General features: G+C 40.6%; 1 protein-coding gene across 1 annotated transcript in view; it reads left to right on the top strand.

Annotated features, from left to right (window-relative positions):
* Positions 1-17,102, top strand: part of arhgef28a (Rho guanine nucleotide exchange factor (GEF) 28a) — a 39,361-nt gene extending 22,259 nt beyond the window's left edge. Inside the window, exons 15-35 of the mRNA XM_053339501.1 lie at positions 93-194; positions 868-991; positions 1,618-1,753; positions 1,840-1,895; positions 2,554-2,614; positions 2,779-2,914; positions 3,005-3,120; positions 3,999-4,139; positions 4,348-4,598; positions 4,696-4,821; positions 4,949-5,066; positions 5,219-5,473; positions 5,605-5,681; positions 5,870-6,048; positions 6,178-6,269; positions 6,370-6,555; positions 7,170-7,405; positions 8,211-8,258; positions 8,975-9,493; positions 11,290-11,575; positions 16,503-17,102. Of these exons, the coding sequence (XP_053195476.1) occupies positions 93-194; positions 868-991; positions 1,618-1,753; positions 1,840-1,895; positions 2,554-2,614; positions 2,779-2,914; positions 3,005-3,120; positions 3,999-4,139; positions 4,348-4,598; positions 4,696-4,821; positions 4,949-5,066; positions 5,219-5,473; positions 5,605-5,681; positions 5,870-6,048; positions 6,178-6,269; positions 6,370-6,555; positions 7,170-7,405; positions 8,211-8,258; positions 8,975-9,493; positions 11,290-11,575; positions 16,503-16,678 (3,421 nt within the window). The 3' untranslated portion in view covers positions 16,679-17,102. The remainder of the gene's footprint in view (positions 1-92; positions 195-867; positions 992-1,617; positions 1,754-1,839; positions 1,896-2,553; positions 2,615-2,778; positions 2,915-3,004; positions 3,121-3,998; positions 4,140-4,347; positions 4,599-4,695; positions 4,822-4,948; positions 5,067-5,218; positions 5,474-5,604; positions 5,682-5,869; positions 6,049-6,177; positions 6,270-6,369; positions 6,556-7,169; positions 7,406-8,210; positions 8,259-8,974; positions 9,494-11,289; positions 11,576-16,502) is intronic.
* Positions 17,103-19,712: the final 2,610 nt, after the last annotated feature.

Raw genomic sequence — 19,712 nt, 5'->3', positions numbered from 1 at the left:
TGTGCTTGTTTTATCGTGACCTTTGCGGCTTCACGTCAGCATTAAAATGTGAGTGTGTCCATGTGTGTGTGTGTGTGTGGTGTTCTCTACAGGGAGGTTAGGTTTCGTAAGCGTGCCCAGTCTGCTGACGATGAGGGCAGCATGGAACTGGCAGAGTCTCTCCAACACCTCACTCTGTCTGAGTTCCTCAAAGAGTACGTGGGGGTCGACCCCTGTTCGCCTGTTCAAGCTTTGCTAACCGTCCAATATAAACAAACTAACCATAAAAACCCTTCAACTTATGACACATTTATCACCTAATGATAACAAACCACTACTCTCCTCAGCGGAATAAAAAGAAGTTGTTATTGTCTTTTAACAGCGTGTGCACCAGAAGTCTTTCATTTGTGTTTTGCATGTTTGCAACCTCTTAACATTTCTACTAATTTTAATTTACTTTCACAGCATTAGGGTTGGAGATTATTGTCTGTTTTTCATTGTTTTGCCACATTTTCAGTCACTAACAACAGATTGTCTGTGATGAGAATGCCATTTCAATTGCTTTGCTTATATTTATTTTGCCTGAAATACCTATCTGTGAAAAATCATAATACTGGATTAGCTATTTGTCGTGTCACTTGTCAGTTTCAGTTTCAATTAACCATGACCCAGGTCATAAACCAGTTATTTCCTTGTGTACTATAAGCACATAAGAGTATAAGCCTGCACGTACATGAGCCTGCCTTACTTTCTTTTGATATCTTGTAGACTCAGCAAGAAGAAAATGAGGATTTCGTGACTTTTTAAAGTCTTTTTAACGACTAACACATGAAAGTTGGAAAATTGCACCGATTTTTTTAAATTGCATTCATTTATTTATTGTGACAGAATTGAAGAGGAGGAGTTGGATAAGTACAACATCCCAACCAAGGTGGAGTCAGAGAAGTACAAAGTGATTCGTACCTTCAGTTTTCTCAAAAACAGGATGGCCAGTACACGCAACAAGACAAAGGTAAATCCAAACCATAAATAATTCTCACCTCTGTGCTTCCTTGCTTCCTCAATACATTAAAAGCTAAATTTCATCTAGAATATTAAGAAAAACGAATAGGCTAGGTTGACATACTGATTAAATTTTAGTATTTATTCCTATAAAAGTAGTTATGGTATTTAATTCAAAGACTTTAGTGTGGTCTAGTATCCCAGATCTGGATTCAGGTAATGTGACTCTGTCTTTCTGCTTTGTGAAAAACACAAGCAGGAAATGTTTCTGGGAATAACTCAAGGTCACACTAACAGACCAAACATGGTGTCCAGCCTCTTTCCTTTTAATGATTAATCCCCTGTTGTTGAGTCAGCACAGAGAGTGGAAGCCGTCCCCGACCTGTATCTGTTGTTAATGCTACGCTCCATTTCCTTGTCTGTGGACTTTCTTATGGTTTAGAAAAGGGCGGGATTCCTTCTCAGCTCATATATCCACTTTAACACGTGGGAAGTTTACTTTACAAATAGAAACAAGACAGAGATCTGGATATGGGAATTGAGGCCTGCTTTGCTCAGAGTTTTTAGCTGTCACATTTTGTCTCCGTGTATATGGCCTCTTTGTTTACGCCTATGTCTCTGACATGGTTTTCAAAGGGGAAAGGGAAGGACAGAGAAGCCAAGGATAGACAGACAAATGGACACCAGTTTGCAACAGGCTCCTGTTTGGGCGCCACAGTGTGCGTGGTCTGTGACAAAGCAGTAACTGGAAAAGACCTTCTACATTGCCCCCGTAAGTACCAGCATAAGTCACTACATTTATATTTTCCGCAAAAAATGAATGTACATAAACTTTTAAAATGTGTCTTTCTTTTCCAGGTTGCACTGCCATGGTCCATAAAGGCTGTAAAGAATCTGTACCACCATGCTTGAAAGTGAGTATTGTCCTGGACCTTGTTTCCTGAAAACATCTTAGGGCTAAGATGATCATAAAATCTGTCTTAAGGGCCCTCTTAAACATAAGGGGTATTTCCCAAAATGATTGTAACTGCTCTTCCTAGATTAATGAGTAACTTGTAAACAACTCACTCGGAGGCCGAAAACATTTGAAGAAGTTCCGTAATTTGCAGGAGGAACCAAAACGTTCATGTTTTATTTAAGTTTTCATTATTTTTGTACATTTCTAAGACTATACTTTTTCATGAATACAGATATTTTTTGTTAAGTGGCCTTTAATGTAAAATGAGTGACATTGGTGTTTAAATTAGAAAGAAAAATGACACCATCGGCCAGTTTATGGTCAATTTCAGGTTCCATTTCCTCTCTTTTCTTTCTATTTTTGGTGTGCACGTTGTTTACTACCACGCTTCCATGGGGCAAACAACAATGGTGACTGAATGATGCCCATATTCATAGTGCCTTTATAGAAACACTCTGAGAAAAACACTCTTAACTCCTAAGATTGATTGATATCAGGAAACAAGGCCCAGATGTGTTGGAAGAAAAAAATGGTTTGTGCTGGATGTCTCTACTAGAGTCTGTCCTTGTGTCAACTGTTTATAAGCTCTAACCAGCCTCATTTGTATTACTTAGAAACTACAGGATAAGTATACTGTTACCATGGTGAAGAACAGGACAGCATCCCTCCCACAGAGTGAGTTTACAACACAAGGGTCACAACAGTCACAGAGCAATATTTCCTTTCAATCTCTCTTAATCATGTTGTGTAGTCAATTTTTATTTGGTTACATTGTATTGTGGTTGCAGTGAAGACAATTATGTTTATGAAGTGTCTTTTTTTTGTCTTTTTTTTTGCAGATTTCACAGTGAGAGACAGCCCTCCTCAGTCTGTGATCCCTCTCTCCAACTCTCCTCCTGTCGTGTCCCCTAAAGACAAGAAGGACGCCTCACCTCTATCATGCACGTTCTCTGGAAGCTTCCCCAGCAGCGACAGGTAATAAAACTCACAGATTTATGGGCTATGTATTATGCTGTGGTGTTAAAAAAGTTAGTATAAATTAAAACTCTCTACCCTTTGTTACAGTCGGCTCAGTGAGAGTTCAGAGACAGAGCTGGATAACTGGAAGCTGTCCAGCCAATCAGACGAACTCCAACAAACTCCTGTGTCCTCCACCTCCACTGACTCATCCTTGGGAGATGGTATGAGATAAATTGTTCATACAGATTTTTTAAAAATTATCTAAAAAGAACCACATCTGTTATTACCTGGATGTTATGTCGCCAGGTACCCAAACTCTGTTGTGTTTCCTGCTGCAAGAAGATGCCGACCTTAAAGCCAACAAGTCATCCTTGATTAAAAAGCAGGAAATGGTTAAACTACAGAATGGATGCATTGCAATGGTTATTTTAAAAACACTATTTTCACTTTTTAAAAATCTGAATTTGACCTTTTTCAAGTTTTCAAATAGACCCTTTACATTTTTTAAATAAAAAAACAAGAAATTAGCCCTAGGGATGATGCAATATATTGTGATTGGTGAAAGCCAAGACCTGTGGCTATAATCAATATTTTTATAGTAACAATTTATGAAATAACTTAGTGGGATGTAAAAGGCAGACACTCAAAATGATGCACCAACAGATAATAAACCTACCCTAAGTTTCCCTTCACCTTTACCAAGCTTCATCACATCTCTCAGTGTTTTGGATTTCAGCTACAGGCAATAAAAACTGTTAAAAGTGAAAAAGTTCCTGATACCTACTGTATGTAACTTCCAGAGGACAAAACAGCAAACAAAGTTAGGGACTAGCTGGTGAACACAGTGGAGCATTTACCAGCTAAAGAGGCAGATATTTCCCCCGGGTGTTAGTGAAGATTAAAAACAGAGCTACAAGCAGAGTGAATATTGGACTCAAACTCGACTCCTTATGAGTCTGCTGGAGGCTCTGTGTCTGCTGGATGTGTAAATAGGCAACTGTTGATGTGTTCAGAGTGGTGTTTCTGCTGTCCCAAACTGGCCAAAAAATCTAATTTTGCAAAGATAAAAGTAATTTTGTTACTCTGTGTCTCTCTATAGACTGTGTGGACGGGTATATCCACAGTGACATCTCAGCTGACGCTGTGGATTTCGAGGCTGAGTCATGGAGTCTGACAGTGGAGCACAAGTTCTGCAAGAAGCAGGACAAACGAGCTGTCAAGAGGCAGGATGTTATCTATGGTAAGCAGATGTTGGAGTTGAGAAAGAAGGCCACTGGAATGTGGCATTTTCTGCCAGTGTCAGTATTTCATTTATGAAATTGCTGTAACCACACATAATTGTCATAAAACTTCTATGATTTAGTGAGAGCCAAAGCTTTTTGGAGTGATATAATGGATGTTTTAATGACACACACATTGAGCGTCTTTATGTCGGTCCCCTGACGCAGAGCTGATGCAGACTGAGGTTCACCACCTACAAACTCTGCACATCATGGCAGAGGTTTTCCGCCGAGGTATGAAGGAGGAAGTGCAGCTTGACACAGAAGCGGTGGAGCGGGTCTTCCCCTGTCTGGACCAGCTGCTCCTCCTCCATCATGCCTTCTTCACTGCCTTGAAGGAGCGGCGACACAACTCGGCCCAGCCACAGGGACACAGGAACTACCTCATCCAACGAATAGGAGACGTCTTACTTCAACAGGTGAGCTGGGACTTTTGGGACTACCTTAATACCTTTAGCTAAAAGATGGAAACCAGTGAAGGTATGAATAACTAGATGTGTGTGTGTTTTTTTGCAGTTTTCAGAGGAGAATGGAGAAAAAATGAAGCAGGTGTATGGAGAATTTTGCAGTCATCACAATGAAGCGGTCAGCTTGTTCAAAGAGCTCCAGCAGCATAACAAGAGATTTCAAAACTTCATTAAGGTACTTAACCTTCTCAGAGCATACATTTTAAGAAATTTAGCTTGGTTTAAATCAATGCTAAAATAAAAGCACCTTAACTATTCTGCTCAAGGAGATGTAGCATAACTTTTGATCTTACTTTTTCAAGCAACAAGGTAATAATTTATTGGTGCGACGGAGGGAGATCCCTGAGTGCATCTTACTGGTAACCCAAAGGATTACAAAGTACCCAGTGCTGCTGGAGAGGATCCTACAATATACTCAAGGTCAGTCATGTACTGCCCTCTGCTGGATACGTCCTCATATGGTCACCAAAACCAAGTGCTGGTCAATAACAGCATACTAAGCCATGTTTCTGTTAAAAATATACAAGTAAAACAATCTTAATCTCATTATTTTTCCTTCCTGACTCACTCAGAAGAAACAGAAGACCATGCAGTCCTCTCAAAAGCACTTGTCCAGATTCGAGAGGTGATTGTAGCTGTGGACTTGAGTGTCAGCGAATATGAGCGGCATCAGAGGTTACATGAAGTGTGGAACCGCATAGAGAACCGCAGCACAGCCAAGCTAAAGAACGGCCATACCTTCCGCAAGCAGGACATGATGGGTCTGGGACAAACCCTCAAACACCAGGGCCTGCTCCTGTGGAAGACCGCTACCGGCCGACTTAAAGGTGAGACCGACGTACACTCTGATGTTTGATGAATGTGTCCTTTTTGCATCCTTTTTACATGCATTTCCATGATAATAGATAATCATGTTTGGGACATGGTAATGTATTCTGGCCTGTCCTCATTTCCACAGATGTCCTGGCACTCCTTCTCACAGACACACTCATCTTCCTACAAGAAAAAGACCAGAAGTATACATTTGCAACTGTGGTACGCAGCACTAATCATGTCGGCTCGATCTGAAGGAGACAAATACCCAGCTGTAACAGTAATCAGCTGTGTCTCGGTTATAATGTTACACCCTATTACCTGTTCTGATAGAATGACTTGTTTTGTGTTAGGCCATTACCGCCTTATGTATAACCATATTTTTTTCCCCCACTTTTAATGTGCTTCAGGATCAGAAGCCTCCTGTCATCGCACTGCAGAAGTTAATAGTGCGAGAAGTAGCAAATGAAGAGAGAGGCATGTTTCTGATCAGCGCATCAGCCGCAGGGCCAGAAATGTACGAGGTCCACACATCGTCCAAAGATGAACGAAATACCTGGATGAGGCTCATTAGAGAGGCTGTAGAGAGGTGCAGAGACGTTTGTGTTTTATGTTTGTTTGTAAACTGAAGAAAAACAAGGATATTGAAAAGAAAATGTTCAGCTTTTCCTGTGAATAATTTGTACAATCATTTGTTTAATGATCTGTCTCTGCCCAGCTGTCCAGAGGAAGAAGAAGAATACACGAGTGAATCTGAAGAGGAGAAGCGAGTTGCTGAGGCTCGTATTCAGAAGATCCATAAAATACAAGGTAACTGGGAATTCAAAGATATTTTTTTTGCAATATTTATTACCTATGAATTAATATTTCATGATTTTTAAACCTTGAACCATATGAACTTGTGTATTAGAGAGTCTGATGAGCCAGGACCAGCAGATCTGCTCCAGCCTGGAGGAAAAGCTGCAGATCTTTGCAGAGCTCTCTGTTCTGAGTGGGAGGACGGAGGCTTCTCTGGTTGAACCGCGACTGCTCGTCCAGCCGCACTCAGAGGAGCCGCCTCAGGCTGCTGCGCTGCTGGCTGCAGCTCTGCAAGAAGGTGAAACACTTTGCACATACCGTACAGTTTCATAACAAACACAGACAGACTTATTATTTTGGCCTGCAGCTAAAGTTTATTTTCATTACTAATCAATCTGACTATTGTTTTCCTCATGAATTATTTCACCTATGAAACAATGGAAAACTATGAAAGCCATTTCTTTGCTTTTTACATTCCCAAATTGGGATGGGTAGGACTGGGTTTAGGTTACCATCATTTAAGAAACACCAAAGTCACACAATTGAGAAGTTGCTACCATCAAATGTTTTAGTGTTTTTGCTTGAAAAGTTACTTAATAAATTAATTAATTATTAAAATAGTAGCAAATGAATTAATAAACCAAATTGTTTAAACTCTAGTTTATGTATATTTGCCAACATAAAATAAATATACAAATAACATATACAAATGTTGGCTTACTAAACTTGACAAAGATTTTTTGACTTACTAGTTAAGAGATCATTTGAAATATCTGATAAAGAAATGCAATCTTATTTTTAATGGCACACAAAACTCAAACCCAACTACACGCCAAACCTCACAGTATAAACACATGAACTAATGCTCAGATTCAAACTTACTTTCACACTTGTGTTGTTTTTGTTTCCCAGCTGAGAACCTGAAAGCCGCACTGTCCTCCAAGGTCTGTTCCCCATCCAGTCACAGCTCTGACTCCGACATAGACTCTGTGTTTCCTGTCAGCCCCGTTACACTTGAGGAACTCCCATCAGACCCAGAGGCCTCACCAAGGGACCCAGAGACCAGTGAGGGGAGTTGGGCCGAGGCGGTTGTACTTCAGTCCCCGACTCACTTGCAAAAAACAGACACAAATGACTTTGACTTTAAGGTACGCCACAGCTCCTGTTACAGTGTATAAAATGAATTTTGTTAATAGATATTTTTGTGTGACCTCATGATACAAATCGACATGGTAAATTAAACGCATAAGTTTTGAGTTAAATATTAATACAGCAATATGATATAATGTTTTCCCCATTACTGTAGTTCTGCTGGAGGTATAGTAGAGGTATTACGGGTTATTATAACCTCTTAAAGCCTGCATCTGAACGTCACCTCTTTCCATTTCTTCACAGATGTGTGGCTCAAGATTGCCAACAGTTGTTTTAATAATTCAGCGCAGTCTATTAGAATTACATTTCAGTTGTAATGTGATGAATCATTGATAAGCTCATAATAAAAGAAGAAGTCCATTTAGCCCCCAAAGGTATTGCATCATTAAAAATGGATATGGAGACTTATTCCAATTACTATGCCGCATTTGTGCTAGCGTTTGCAGCTTTTTGTGACCTGTGAGGTAAATGACTCTGAAAACAGAGAGTTATTTTCTTATCGGCTGCCGTGTGATAATTTAAATCTGAACAGCGTGGTAGGGCACCATGCAGCCTCAAGGGGGTGCAAATGTTTCATGAATGCAACACCCCATTTTGACCCTTGCTTTCCTTGAGAGGAATGTATTGAGGGGAAAAAGTGAGCATTTTAGTTCCCAGTGAATAAATTGTAAAATGAAATTATTATTCATTATTTTGCAGGAAAACTGTGATATTTACATGAAGTTTTTAAAAAATGAAGACATGAAAATCACAACAGTGTTTTTAATCTGATGTGTTTTGTGTGGTTTTGTCCATTAACAGGTTGCTCGAAGTGTCCAAAGCCTCACCCAGTTACTCTACAGTCTGCAGGTGAGTGTATTATTCTGTATAGTTTCACCTTTTATCCTGTTTATAGCCCCCATCTATTTTATCATCCAGTCAGCAAGTCAACAAACAAACCTCCTCTGTTCTCAGTATGAACGAATACATGCTACATCGGTGTCTTACTCAGTGAAGATGAAGATTTATTATGTGTCTGCACACTCCTGATTCAGTAAACAGAATCAACACTCTGCTCAGCTGTTTGAAGCCAAAAGTAGTGAGCTGCAGGAGGAAAGATCCTACTAATCTGTTTTCTGCTGAGAGGCATAAGATGATCTTTTGTTTCACCATACTGTACACACACACTGCTCTTTGCTATAAAATGTAAATTTATGTAGGGAGAGCGTGTGTGTGTGTGTGTGTGTGTGTGTGTATTTGCATAAGTGCATGTGTGTGCACACTCTTGCCTATCTGTGCAGGTTTTGGTCACAAAGCCATTTTCATATTCAAAGTTCTGTATCCCTTCTTCCACATGAACCTGAAAACCTCAGTTCTGCCAGCTGTTGTTGGATCAATCGGCTGTTGCTTTAATATATAAAGAAAACAGTGCACCCAGTAAAGCCCTATCAGATATACTGCCATATTTTGCCATTCAAATCATCATCTTTTACTACTTCTTGTGAAGATACACATGTGGTCAGAGTGGTCGTTGAGCTTTGCATTTTCATAAATCCCATCTCTGTGCCTTTCCGTCTGTGTGCCAGGCCGCAGTGACCATCCAGGACAGCTGCTATGAAGTCCAGAAGCTCCTCCTCCAAGAGAATGGGCGCCCTTCCCCCTGCCCCCAGCGACCCCACCTTCCGAGCATCCGGGGCAACACCTTACAAGAACAGGAGAAGCAGCGCAACCTGGAGAAGAGGAAGGAGGAGATGGTGGCGGCTCAGCGTCTCCAGGGCCGGCTGCGCCAAGAGAAGGAGCGCTGGGAGAAGGAGTGCCAAGCCAGGGAGAGTCAGCAGGGGGAGCAGGAGAGCAGGCTGGAGGAGAGGGAGAGGCAGTGCCACCTGGAGGTGGAGAGGCTGAGGCGAGAGAGGGAAGAGCTGGATGAACAGCTGGAGGAGTACCAGCAGAGTCTGGAGCGGCTCAGGGAGGGCCAGAGGAGTGTGGAGAGGGAGCGCGAGCGGCTGGAGAACCAGCAACAGCTGCTCCAAAACTGGAGGCACGGCCGGCAGAGGAGCCTGCCCACTATGATTCCTCACATGGTCATCCCTCTAGATGAGCAGCAGGTAAGGGTGGAACACAACTGACAACTTTTTCTTTCTTTTGTGTAAGGGTTTCACAATAACTTATGAGGTTGAAACTAAGAGCTTTGTAATGCTGCTGACTAAAGTTCTTGACCCTGACTGTGAGGTTGATATGCAGTCTTTATGGAGCCCTTGGCTACAGCTATTAATGAGAAGCTTTTCTCAGACAGCTATCAGCCTGAGTTACGTTGGTTCACTCATTTACACAAGCAGCTCAATCCCCTCTTGATATATGACCTGCGATAATGAGAGCTATTTCAGCATCATTTGTCTTAGTGCTCCAGCAGCTCCACTCACCAATAAACATCTTAATGATTGATGATAATTAAACCGTTGCAAATAAAAGCTCCGACAAAATAATTAAAACCAGAGGCACGCAGCCCAAGAAACCAATCAATCGTGTCCAAAAGGACTTAAATTATCGACACTTTGTTTGAAAAGCACTACAGAGAAATGTCCCCCGCTGCTGGAAGGCATTGAGGATAAAGCGCGCACTGTTCTCTGTGCCCTTTAAGTCTCAATGTACTTCACATGGAAAAAGCAGCACTGGTGAGGCTAATACATCAATGTGAGCCTTTCCTGGGTTCAGCTTTTATGCTGCTCAGTTCAGCAGGTGTGATGGTTCAAAAGACACACACAGAAAATACTTGAATAGACAGCCAAATGAGCAGACTCTTGTTACAATATTCCCTCTCTCCCTCACTGATTTACACACCACCTTGCGCTTTTCAATGTCTAGACGTGATGAGGCTCTCTCGGCTTTTTGCAAGCTTATTTATTTCCATTCATTTATTTTAGTCAGTGCGGAGTCTGCATTAACAGCAGTGGTCCAACAAAAGGCGAGCAGAGGCAGCGGAGGTCCTAATGTTCCCTCGCTAATGTTTTAGCCCGAGGCAGCAGTTCACAGGGTCAGGGACAGATCGAATGACGTACACTCACACCTGCTCTGAGGTACTTTGTAATTAGCTACGGTGGTTCAGCTCAGCAGAGAAAAGGCCATGTTGATGTGAGGATGAGACAGACGAGAGGACAGGAGGAGGGACTGGGGAATTGACCAAACTGCAGCAGTGACACCGTTTTGCATGCATTAAAGGGTGAGTTAACCCAAATTAAAAGAATTAAAAGTCACAGCAGCTAATTTTTCAGGAAAAAAAATGTACATGCTAATTTATAATTTGACATTCAAAACCACACACTGACAGAATAATTGTCAGGAGTCTCATTTATTAGGATTTTTTTTGCAAATTAACCACTCTGTAGGAACCCGTATATAATGAGTGGGTGTTCACCAAATAAACCAACAACTAAACTCTATTTTGCTGTGTTTTCTTACCACCCACTGTGTAAAATATCCTCAAAATTGACCATTATATGACTATAAATTACTCAGAAAATATCTAGCAAATTAGCATAAGAATTAAGGACCTGAAAAAATGTACTATTATCCAACTTTATTTTCTCATTACTTGGTGCCATCACAGGAAAGTAGGAAAATTTATTTTTTTGTAATTTGGGTGGCTGGCTCCTGTAATTCTTTTGAATTAGAGAAATTGACCTACATGTATAGCAAAAGAGCCTTTTTTAGGTTTCATTAGTTATATTTCCTGAACCCTCGTGCAGATGCATCAGTGAATCTCAAAGGGCATTGTTGAGTGGATTTACTAGTGGGGAAACCAACCATCCTGCTTCAGAGAATTTCATCAGGGCAAAAACATAAGCTTCCTCTGAATTTCAGCTCTGTTTCTGAATATGACAGTGACATTTGCTCTCTCCCTTAGGAGTCTGCACTAAGTCAGCCCAGAGACCATGCTGGTAACGGCTCCGTGTTCGTGAACGAGGCTGCGTTCGGCAGCGCCAGCCTCAACAACCGCCACGTCCGCCACAAAGGAAATGACCCCAGTGCACACAATTGTCTCAACACCCTGCTGGCAAGATCCAACAGCAGACAGACCTCCATAGCTAAGACCCAACACAATCCGCACTCAGACTCACAGGGATGGACGATGGGTCCCGGATACTTCTACAGTCCTGCAGGAAGGCTCGGACTGGAGCAGATGCCCATTGGTAAGAATTACTACTAAGTCCATGTTTTATCATTTGGTATAGATGGGGGAAATTAAGTGCAATATTCTAATTGAATGGCATCTGATGGGTACACGAGGCTCTGTAATTATAGTTGGTTTAATTAGTTTGTTGGCTGTCTGGTTTGTTGATACATTTTTTATGTTTTTGTTTATTCAAGACAATAAAAAGCAGAAATCACAGCTTACCCATAAAAGCATGCCTTAAAACAACAGTCAGGTGCCCAAACAAACACTGACACATGTTTTTCTTGCTGTAATCATTACTCCTGTTCATAATGGCTATTAAGAGATTCCTTCATAATATGCAATGTAAGTGATGGGGGAATAAATCCACAGCCATCCTTTTATACAAAACTGTTAATTTAAAATGAATATGAGGTTTTAGCCATTCTATTAGTCAAATCAAGTCAATATGTTTCATAGCAACAGTGTTTTTAGTGCTAAATGTCTTCTTTTTGTTATAATCATTCCACCGTTTTTAATGACTATATATATTTTTAGTATCCTGTATCTTGGTGTGACATTACTATCTAAAGTGCATCTCGTATTGGACACTAATATGTTATCATGCTGTTTTTGCTTCTCAACAAAAATAAGAAATCTGCAACCTGTGAGAATGTAAACAAACACTGCCTACGCCGGTTTCGCCCATGTGTGTGAGAGCATACTGTACACACACACACACACACACACACACACACACACACACACACACACACACACACACACACACACACACACACACACACACACACATACTCCGCTCTCAAGGCTGTATCCCTGGTGAGGCCTTGTCTGTCCTTCCTATCAGTATCTCCTGACAAAGAAACCACCCCCCCCTCTCCACCACCAGCATTTCCACCTGCACCAGCAGTGAGCAGGGGTCCTCGCCTGGCAAAGGAAAAGAAAAATCAATGGTTTCTCTATCTATCGACTGTCAGGGTAGACAACAGCACGTGAATCACAGTTCACAGGCGATGGCTGACTGATTGGGACATCGATCTAAAAAAAAATCTTTACAGAACTCATTACAGCATGACTTGTCATCGCATCAGGCGAAAGGGGGGAGGGGCGAGGTTCTGAAATGAGAGATGCAGACAGGTATTAATATGAGTTTCACTCAGGAGGTGTCAGCGACATTCTCACACTCACTCGTCCCCATTCATCCATTCATGCACCGTTCATTCAAATAATGATGACAGGCAGGGAAAATTACAGGTTACATGCGACTTAGCTCTTGTAAAAATAGGGTCAGCGTTTACTGCGGCTGATGCACAGTTTCTGGTATTGTTTACCAGCTAAAGCAGGCAGCACATTCTCATTGATCAGCTTATTAACCTTTCCTCATTAATGAGCACACAAGTGAGTTCCAGTGAAAATCTGAGTCACTTGTTAACAAGCCTGGGGTGTGTACTTGGTTGCAATAAACAACACAGGGTGTATTCCAGCTGACATTTACTCACAATGCATTCCTCAGTGGATCCCATGAGGGCCTGCGATTGAATACTGAATAAAATCCCCCAAACTCCACACAATTTCATGCTGAATTTAAACCTCTCCAAGGAGAAACTTTTGTATTTTATGTGCAATCTCAGATTTGAAAAGCTCCTTTCCTACCATGTACGGGAATATGTGTTGCCTGGTATGTCGAGAAACCTGGCATCTCTTTTTTCTTTTTTTTTTTGGAACAGAAAAGAGAAGAAATCTCTTTCAAATGCAAATTCACCATTGTGCCGCCAGTCACACGGATCAAAGTATGATCTCACTTCTCATCCTCACCTGAGTATGTGAAGATTTCGTCTCACACACACACACACGCAGACACACGCACACACACACGCACGCACACACACACACACATGCACACCCTTTTTCATTCAGTGGATTTCCATAATTTGTCTCTGCACAATATAATCTCGGGAAACCAGTTGGATGGAATTTTTCAAAATGACGTTTCATCTGATGAGTTGTATCAGGTTTTTGTTGCTCACCTTGTCACACAAAGAAGATGAGCATGATGAGTCGGCTGAAGGAGACAAGAGAGATGAAACTGGTGCACTTTACAGTATGTAGATTAACGCATACCTTTTATAATTCTTCTATTATTACTCCCTCTGTGGGAACCAAACCTGCTGTGTGACTTTTGAACAAAGCATTGAGCCATGCTGTAATACAAATGATTATTTTGCTCATCATGAGATCACGATTACTCACACATGTTGGATTCTTAACTGCTTTCTTTAAATAGCATTTGCTGTTTGTGTTGCAGCTTATTAATAATGCTAAAACGGTATTACTTCATGGACAAAGCTCTGAGACAAGGATTGAGTGACTTTTTTTCATCTGGCTGCACCCTGATGTCTCATCTATCAGAGACCAGGCCTATATGGTGGCTAACAGAGCTACTCTAACAGACTCCTATATAATTAATCAAACAGAGACACTTTCCTACAGGGACACAATGAGGCAATTTATAGTTCACGCCATCTGTTACCATGACAGCACACCTGCCCTAATGTTCGACAGCACCCACCATGCACACAAATGTAAGAATGTAAGCACACGCGCACAGGCACATTCCCAACCAGAAACCACCCACACAAACAGTTTCTCTTTGAGATCCTTTAATTCAATAATACTGTTATTGATCCTTGAAGAGAAAGGCCCCTTATCACGACAGCAATAGCGTGCCTGAAGGTGGTAGGGATATAATATTTTTTAAATCTTTGTAATCTGGTTTAAGGCTTGTCACCAAGATCTTGGTTGTTTATCATTCCTAATTTCCGGTCCCTGGTTTCCTCATCTCTTCTTGTCAGCTGTCAAGTGTGAGGAGGCAGATGTCGGCAAATCCCGACCATGATGACAGATTATGCTGACAAAGATAATGACAAAACTGACAACTTTAAGTAGAGAGGAAATGATGGATATCTTGGAAATCTTTGTTTTCTTTCCGTCTCTATTTTAATCACGCGAGTGCTAAAAGCAACTGCTATTTTGGTCCATGTAGGTGCAGCAGTGCAAAAGGGCAAAAGGGCTTGGTGAAATAGAATATAAAGCGGAAGGTGCCGTGATTAATAAATACACCCTCGGCCAGTTACGTTACTGCTCTCATAGATCTGAAACAGCTGTGCCAATCAGTCAGAAAAATGCTCCTCAAGAAAAATCACATCACTGTTTGGATGGTGTAGAGAGATACAAAGTGACACCTCAAATCTACAGCCGGAGGTGGATGGTGTTGGTTTTTACAGTTAATTAGTGCATGACAATTTAAATAACTATTAAAAAATGTTGATGTTGCTATGACAGTATATGTGATAGCATCAATCCAGTGTTTTTTCAGCATTAGTTCTGCTGTATCTCATGCAGTACATTTCCACAGTGTATTGAAATTGACATGACAACGCTGTATAGCATTTAATGAATCAAACATGAGACATCACTTCTGGTGAAAAGAGTGTTTGAAAGGAGACAATGGTGCACAGGACTGATGAGTGCCGGTAATCTGACGCCTCCCATGTAAACAGCAGACGTGACTATATGTGATTTAATATAGGAAACAGTGGACAGTGTTGGCGCTGCGCCCTGGCATGGCACTTCTGAAATCTATTGCTGCAGATTTATCAATTTATCCATCCTGCTGCCTTCACATGAACTGAAGGAGAAGCTTTTCCTACTACTATATAAATTAGATAGTGAGATAAACACATTGTCTGTACTTTGTTTTTATTATTAGTGTGGGAGGTGAGGGGTGGGAGGTTAATTGTATGTTTTATTGTTTCTCAAATTACATGTTTTTCTGTTTTATGTAAAGCACATGGAGTTACCATTGTGTATGAAATGCGCTATATAAATAAAACTGCCTTGCCTTGCCTTAAAATAGTATATTTACACTTTAAAAACATATTTTAAGACAAATACAAATACTTATCCTGGACTAATAATTTGTGTCTGATATGGTTTGTCCATAAAAAGATATAAGAACTTAACTAACATACAGATTTTTAAAATTACATCTACTCCTGGATCTGTTAATATTGCAAATATTTATATTTTCAGTCATTTAAGTGTGCAATTGAAATGTTCCTTTTCTATTGTTGCATACTGAACCATCACTCCAAAAAAAGTTGTGCTGTCACAAATCATGCTCCTAAAAACATTGAGAGAGAAACTTTCCAGTTTCAGCTGATGAATGTGAAAACAGCCGTCTAGTGTCAAACTCCAGGGACTTTAAATGTGACTGCTTTATCTGTAAATAAACATGTCTTTACGAGGATTGTATTCCTTAGAGTGTGGATGAAGTTTTAAAACATAATTTAGACTGTCATGTTAAGCAGCAAGCAAAACATACTTTTGAGTGGAGGAGGACCGTTATTTTTGTTATTACTGTGCATTTGCTCGTAGTATAATTTGCACTGTGTCGCCATGTGTGCAGCACTGGGCACTAAAATACCACACAGATGGGCAAAGCAAATTTCAAGCTCTGGAAAATACCATACCAGAGTGTTACTTGCGCTGATCGTAGCACCATCACGAAAATAGGGCCCTAAATATAATGCTCAGGGTGCAGGAGGAAGCAGCAGACTGGGATGCAGCAGCTGTGGTTGATCTATATACAGTAGGTGATAGTGGCCCAAGCAATTAGATTGAGCTCATTAAACAAGTGGCTTCATGTCTCATCCTGGTGATTATTTATCATTTCATAGTAAATGATGAAGTCTCTTTAGTTTGACTTCAATCAGATTGTATTAATTTATCTGGTTTCCTTCTATTTCATCGATTCTTCCCTTCATTTTTCCAATGTTTTATTACAATTATGAACTAGTAATGTATTATTATTATCAGCAGCAGTAGTGACATATTTGCTCTACACAAAGTATTAATGCTGTGTGTTTCTTGTGCCCACTCAGATCATAACAGTCACAGCTACATCGGGGAGACTTGGTCGTCAACAGCAAGCGGAGCTGACCCGTATCCGGTGCTCTCGCATCCCGGTGACCCTCAGTTGGACCTCAGCGCACTGGTTTCCTTGGAGACTGACAGCGGTGGGGAGGAGGGCAGGGAAGAAACCATCGTATACCTCTGAATGTTAATACATTTCAGACTCTTGAAACAACCAACCCAGCAGCACTTGGAGGAAGATCATGACGCATCAGAATCAGGACTGAACCCAGGGAAGTATTTCTCTGTATAAACACTTGTCTTGTACAGCATTTGTGTTTCGTTTGTTTTTGTTTTTTTTCAATATTTGAAAGATTGTTTTTTGTTGTCTTTTTTGTAACATGGAGAGTTACTGGAAACACGGACTGAGAAACAGAGATAAAGAAACTGAGGTTGTTTCAGATTTAATCTCACATGTGTCATGCACCTTAGCTCAAGGCACCATACTGTGTTCAATGTCTATTTTCTGTTTTTTGTGTGTGTATGCGTGGGGTCTTTATTGACTGCCTGGGCCCCTGCAGCCCCACCTTTCCTTCTTTCCCCCTCTCTGCGCCTTACTGCCCCCCCCCCTCCCCTCTTTCTTTTCTCAGGTCCAACATATCTCATCCCTCAAGCTCTGTATTTATTAAATTTACCACAGAGAGAGAAGAAGCGTACACCCAATATCAGTGAAACATCAGGCTGCATCTCCCTAGCGGGTGATTGTCTTGCCTTGGAGTAAACAGCCCCTCTTTGGTTTATCAGAAATGCTCTGTTTATTTACAAGCCGAGCATAACGTGAAGCACAAAACATTAGAATTGAAAGATGAGGTGTGACAGCGTCAGTCCCACGTTTTTTTCAGACTCGCTGCCTGTGGCCATCATTTATTCCTTTTTATCTGGAGCATGTATTTCTTGTTAAGAGAAGGGAGCGCAGATGTTGATTTAAGAAAGATGTTGCAGCTGTGCTAATATGTCAGTTTTATCGGAGCACAGAAATCCAAGCTTCTTTTGAGTGCAGCTGTTACTGCTAAATGTAAAAAGGGACTTGTGGTGCAGGAGCATGTTGGGATGTCAGTTGGCTTACCACTTTTGTCCAGACTTAAATATATATCTATCGGTTGGATTGCCATGAAATATTGTACAGACATTCATGATCCCCAGAGGATTGATCTTAATTAATTTGGTGATTCCTTGACTTTTTCTTCTAATACTGGATTGCCATTAAATTTGGTAAAGGTTAGTGATGGGGTAAACAAAGCTTTCATGAAACACTGATTCAATACAATCAGTAATTCGATAAAAAATAGTTTGTTGTTTCGAAGCATTTGATACGGTCAAAACATCTGCAGAGCAACTATTGATATTACATTCTGATACCATGATGAAACAGTTAGCAGTTAGTCAGAATATAAGTGGTCTTACTTTTGTTATTTTTTTCAGTCTGTACTATTGAAATGGCCCACTTTTAAATAGTGCGCAGCTGCAACACCTCTTTGACACGAGTGTAAAATGTAAAAAAAAAAAAAAAAAGAAAGCCTCATTTGAAGTGTTTGTGTGATTTTTGGCGTGGTAAAGCGAGGCGAGGAAACATCTTGATGCAATAACTGTGCTTTGAAAGATGGATGCTGTGTTGAGCAGTCTGTGTCATGCATAACAGAACTAGTAAACACATCTACGTATATATCCCAGCTCAGGATGAATTGTAATAACCTTGGTGATCCTTAACTTTTCAACTAGCACTGTCTTCTGGTCTAAATTTAAACTTGTCCAGTACTTCATTGTATGACCAAATACCTGCAAAACTGACGACATTCCCATCTGCCTCAGTTGTACTTTGTGTTCAGTGCTAATTAGCAAATGTTAGCATGGTAACACACTAAACTGAGATGGTGAACAATGCAAATATTAAACCTGCTGAACATCAGCATGTCAGCATTGCCATTACGATGTTAGCATGGTGAGATTAGCATTTAGCTCCAAATAACGCTGTGCCTACAGTCTCACAGAGCTGCTGGCTGTAGACTCTCAGTCTATTACTTATCTTTTTTTTTTTTTTACTTTATACAAACTGTAAAGGGTGAAAGACGTCCTAAAATTATTCTGGCTAGCACCCTGAACCATATGAAGTGCCCTTATTGATACTGTCATGCTTAATGCTTAACTATTACACTTGAATATTCATGTGGTATATTTACATAATGTCTCTCATGGGCATTTTTATGTATAGTTAAGTCTCCTGTGCCAATGCTTTAAGTGTCCCTTGATGTTTTTTACAGATGCAAGAGATGCATTGGTTTAATTGCTGTCATAGTTTCCTAATGGGACAATAAGGTAGTGGCAGTATTTTGATGTGAGTTTAGTACCATGTATATATGTTTGTGCTTTTATTTATTTATTATCATACAGGAGTTGTAATGTTTTACAGTGCTTTGTGAAGGGTATTGTATGTAGCAGTGTAACTGTGCAAACAGATGAACAGGTGTGTTTCCTTGCTGTGTGCTCATGTTTTATATATTCAGACATGACTGTATTGATAAAAATGACTTTTGTGAAACAGTGCTTTGTTTTTATTGTGACGATAAAAAAAATTGGGCTGTGTGAAGGTGTCATTACAATAAAACTGTAAACTGGTTGAAATATAAATGTTCAGCTTGGGTACAAACGTCACTTTAGTTTTATGTCATTTAGCTCTGAATGTGAAGCGTCTCCAACAGTGTAAACAGATGTGCGGGAAAGCAACCGTTCAGTTGCCAGCAATGACAGGTGGCAGACCAGGTGCATGAATGTCAATGATTTCCTGTCTGACTGCACCTCCGAATCGCAATCACAAAAACACATTAGTACTGGGTCGAGCGTGATATCTTGTGTAGCAAAAAACAACCTTGTCACCAAATTAGTGATCCGTTACAGACTTTTCCAAAGACTTTTATGAGTATAAAGTTTAAAGTAAAAACCTGTCTATAAAGGCTAAAAATAAAAACAGAAACACCTCATTTGGAGTTCCCAGGCATGTCTGACAGCAGTAATGTATTTCATACGCTACATCTGTGCCTCTTTTGCTCTTCCTCTTTTAGACAGAAGATCAGATGCCTGAGATCAACAGGGTCCCTGCTCCAAACCCAATATGCACCTTATTATTTCTCCTATTTGGCACCACGGTAAATCCTATTACCTATTACACCCCATCCATTCCTTAT

The sequence above is a fragment of the Scomber japonicus genome, chromosome 19 (assembly GCF_027409825.1).
Source record: "Scomber japonicus isolate fScoJap1 chromosome 19, fScoJap1.pri, whole genome shotgun sequence".
Taxonomy (NCBI): Eukaryota; Metazoa; Chordata; class Actinopteri; order Scombriformes; family Scombridae; genus Scomber; species Scomber japonicus.
This window is presented reverse-complemented; position numbering and strand designations above follow the sequence as displayed.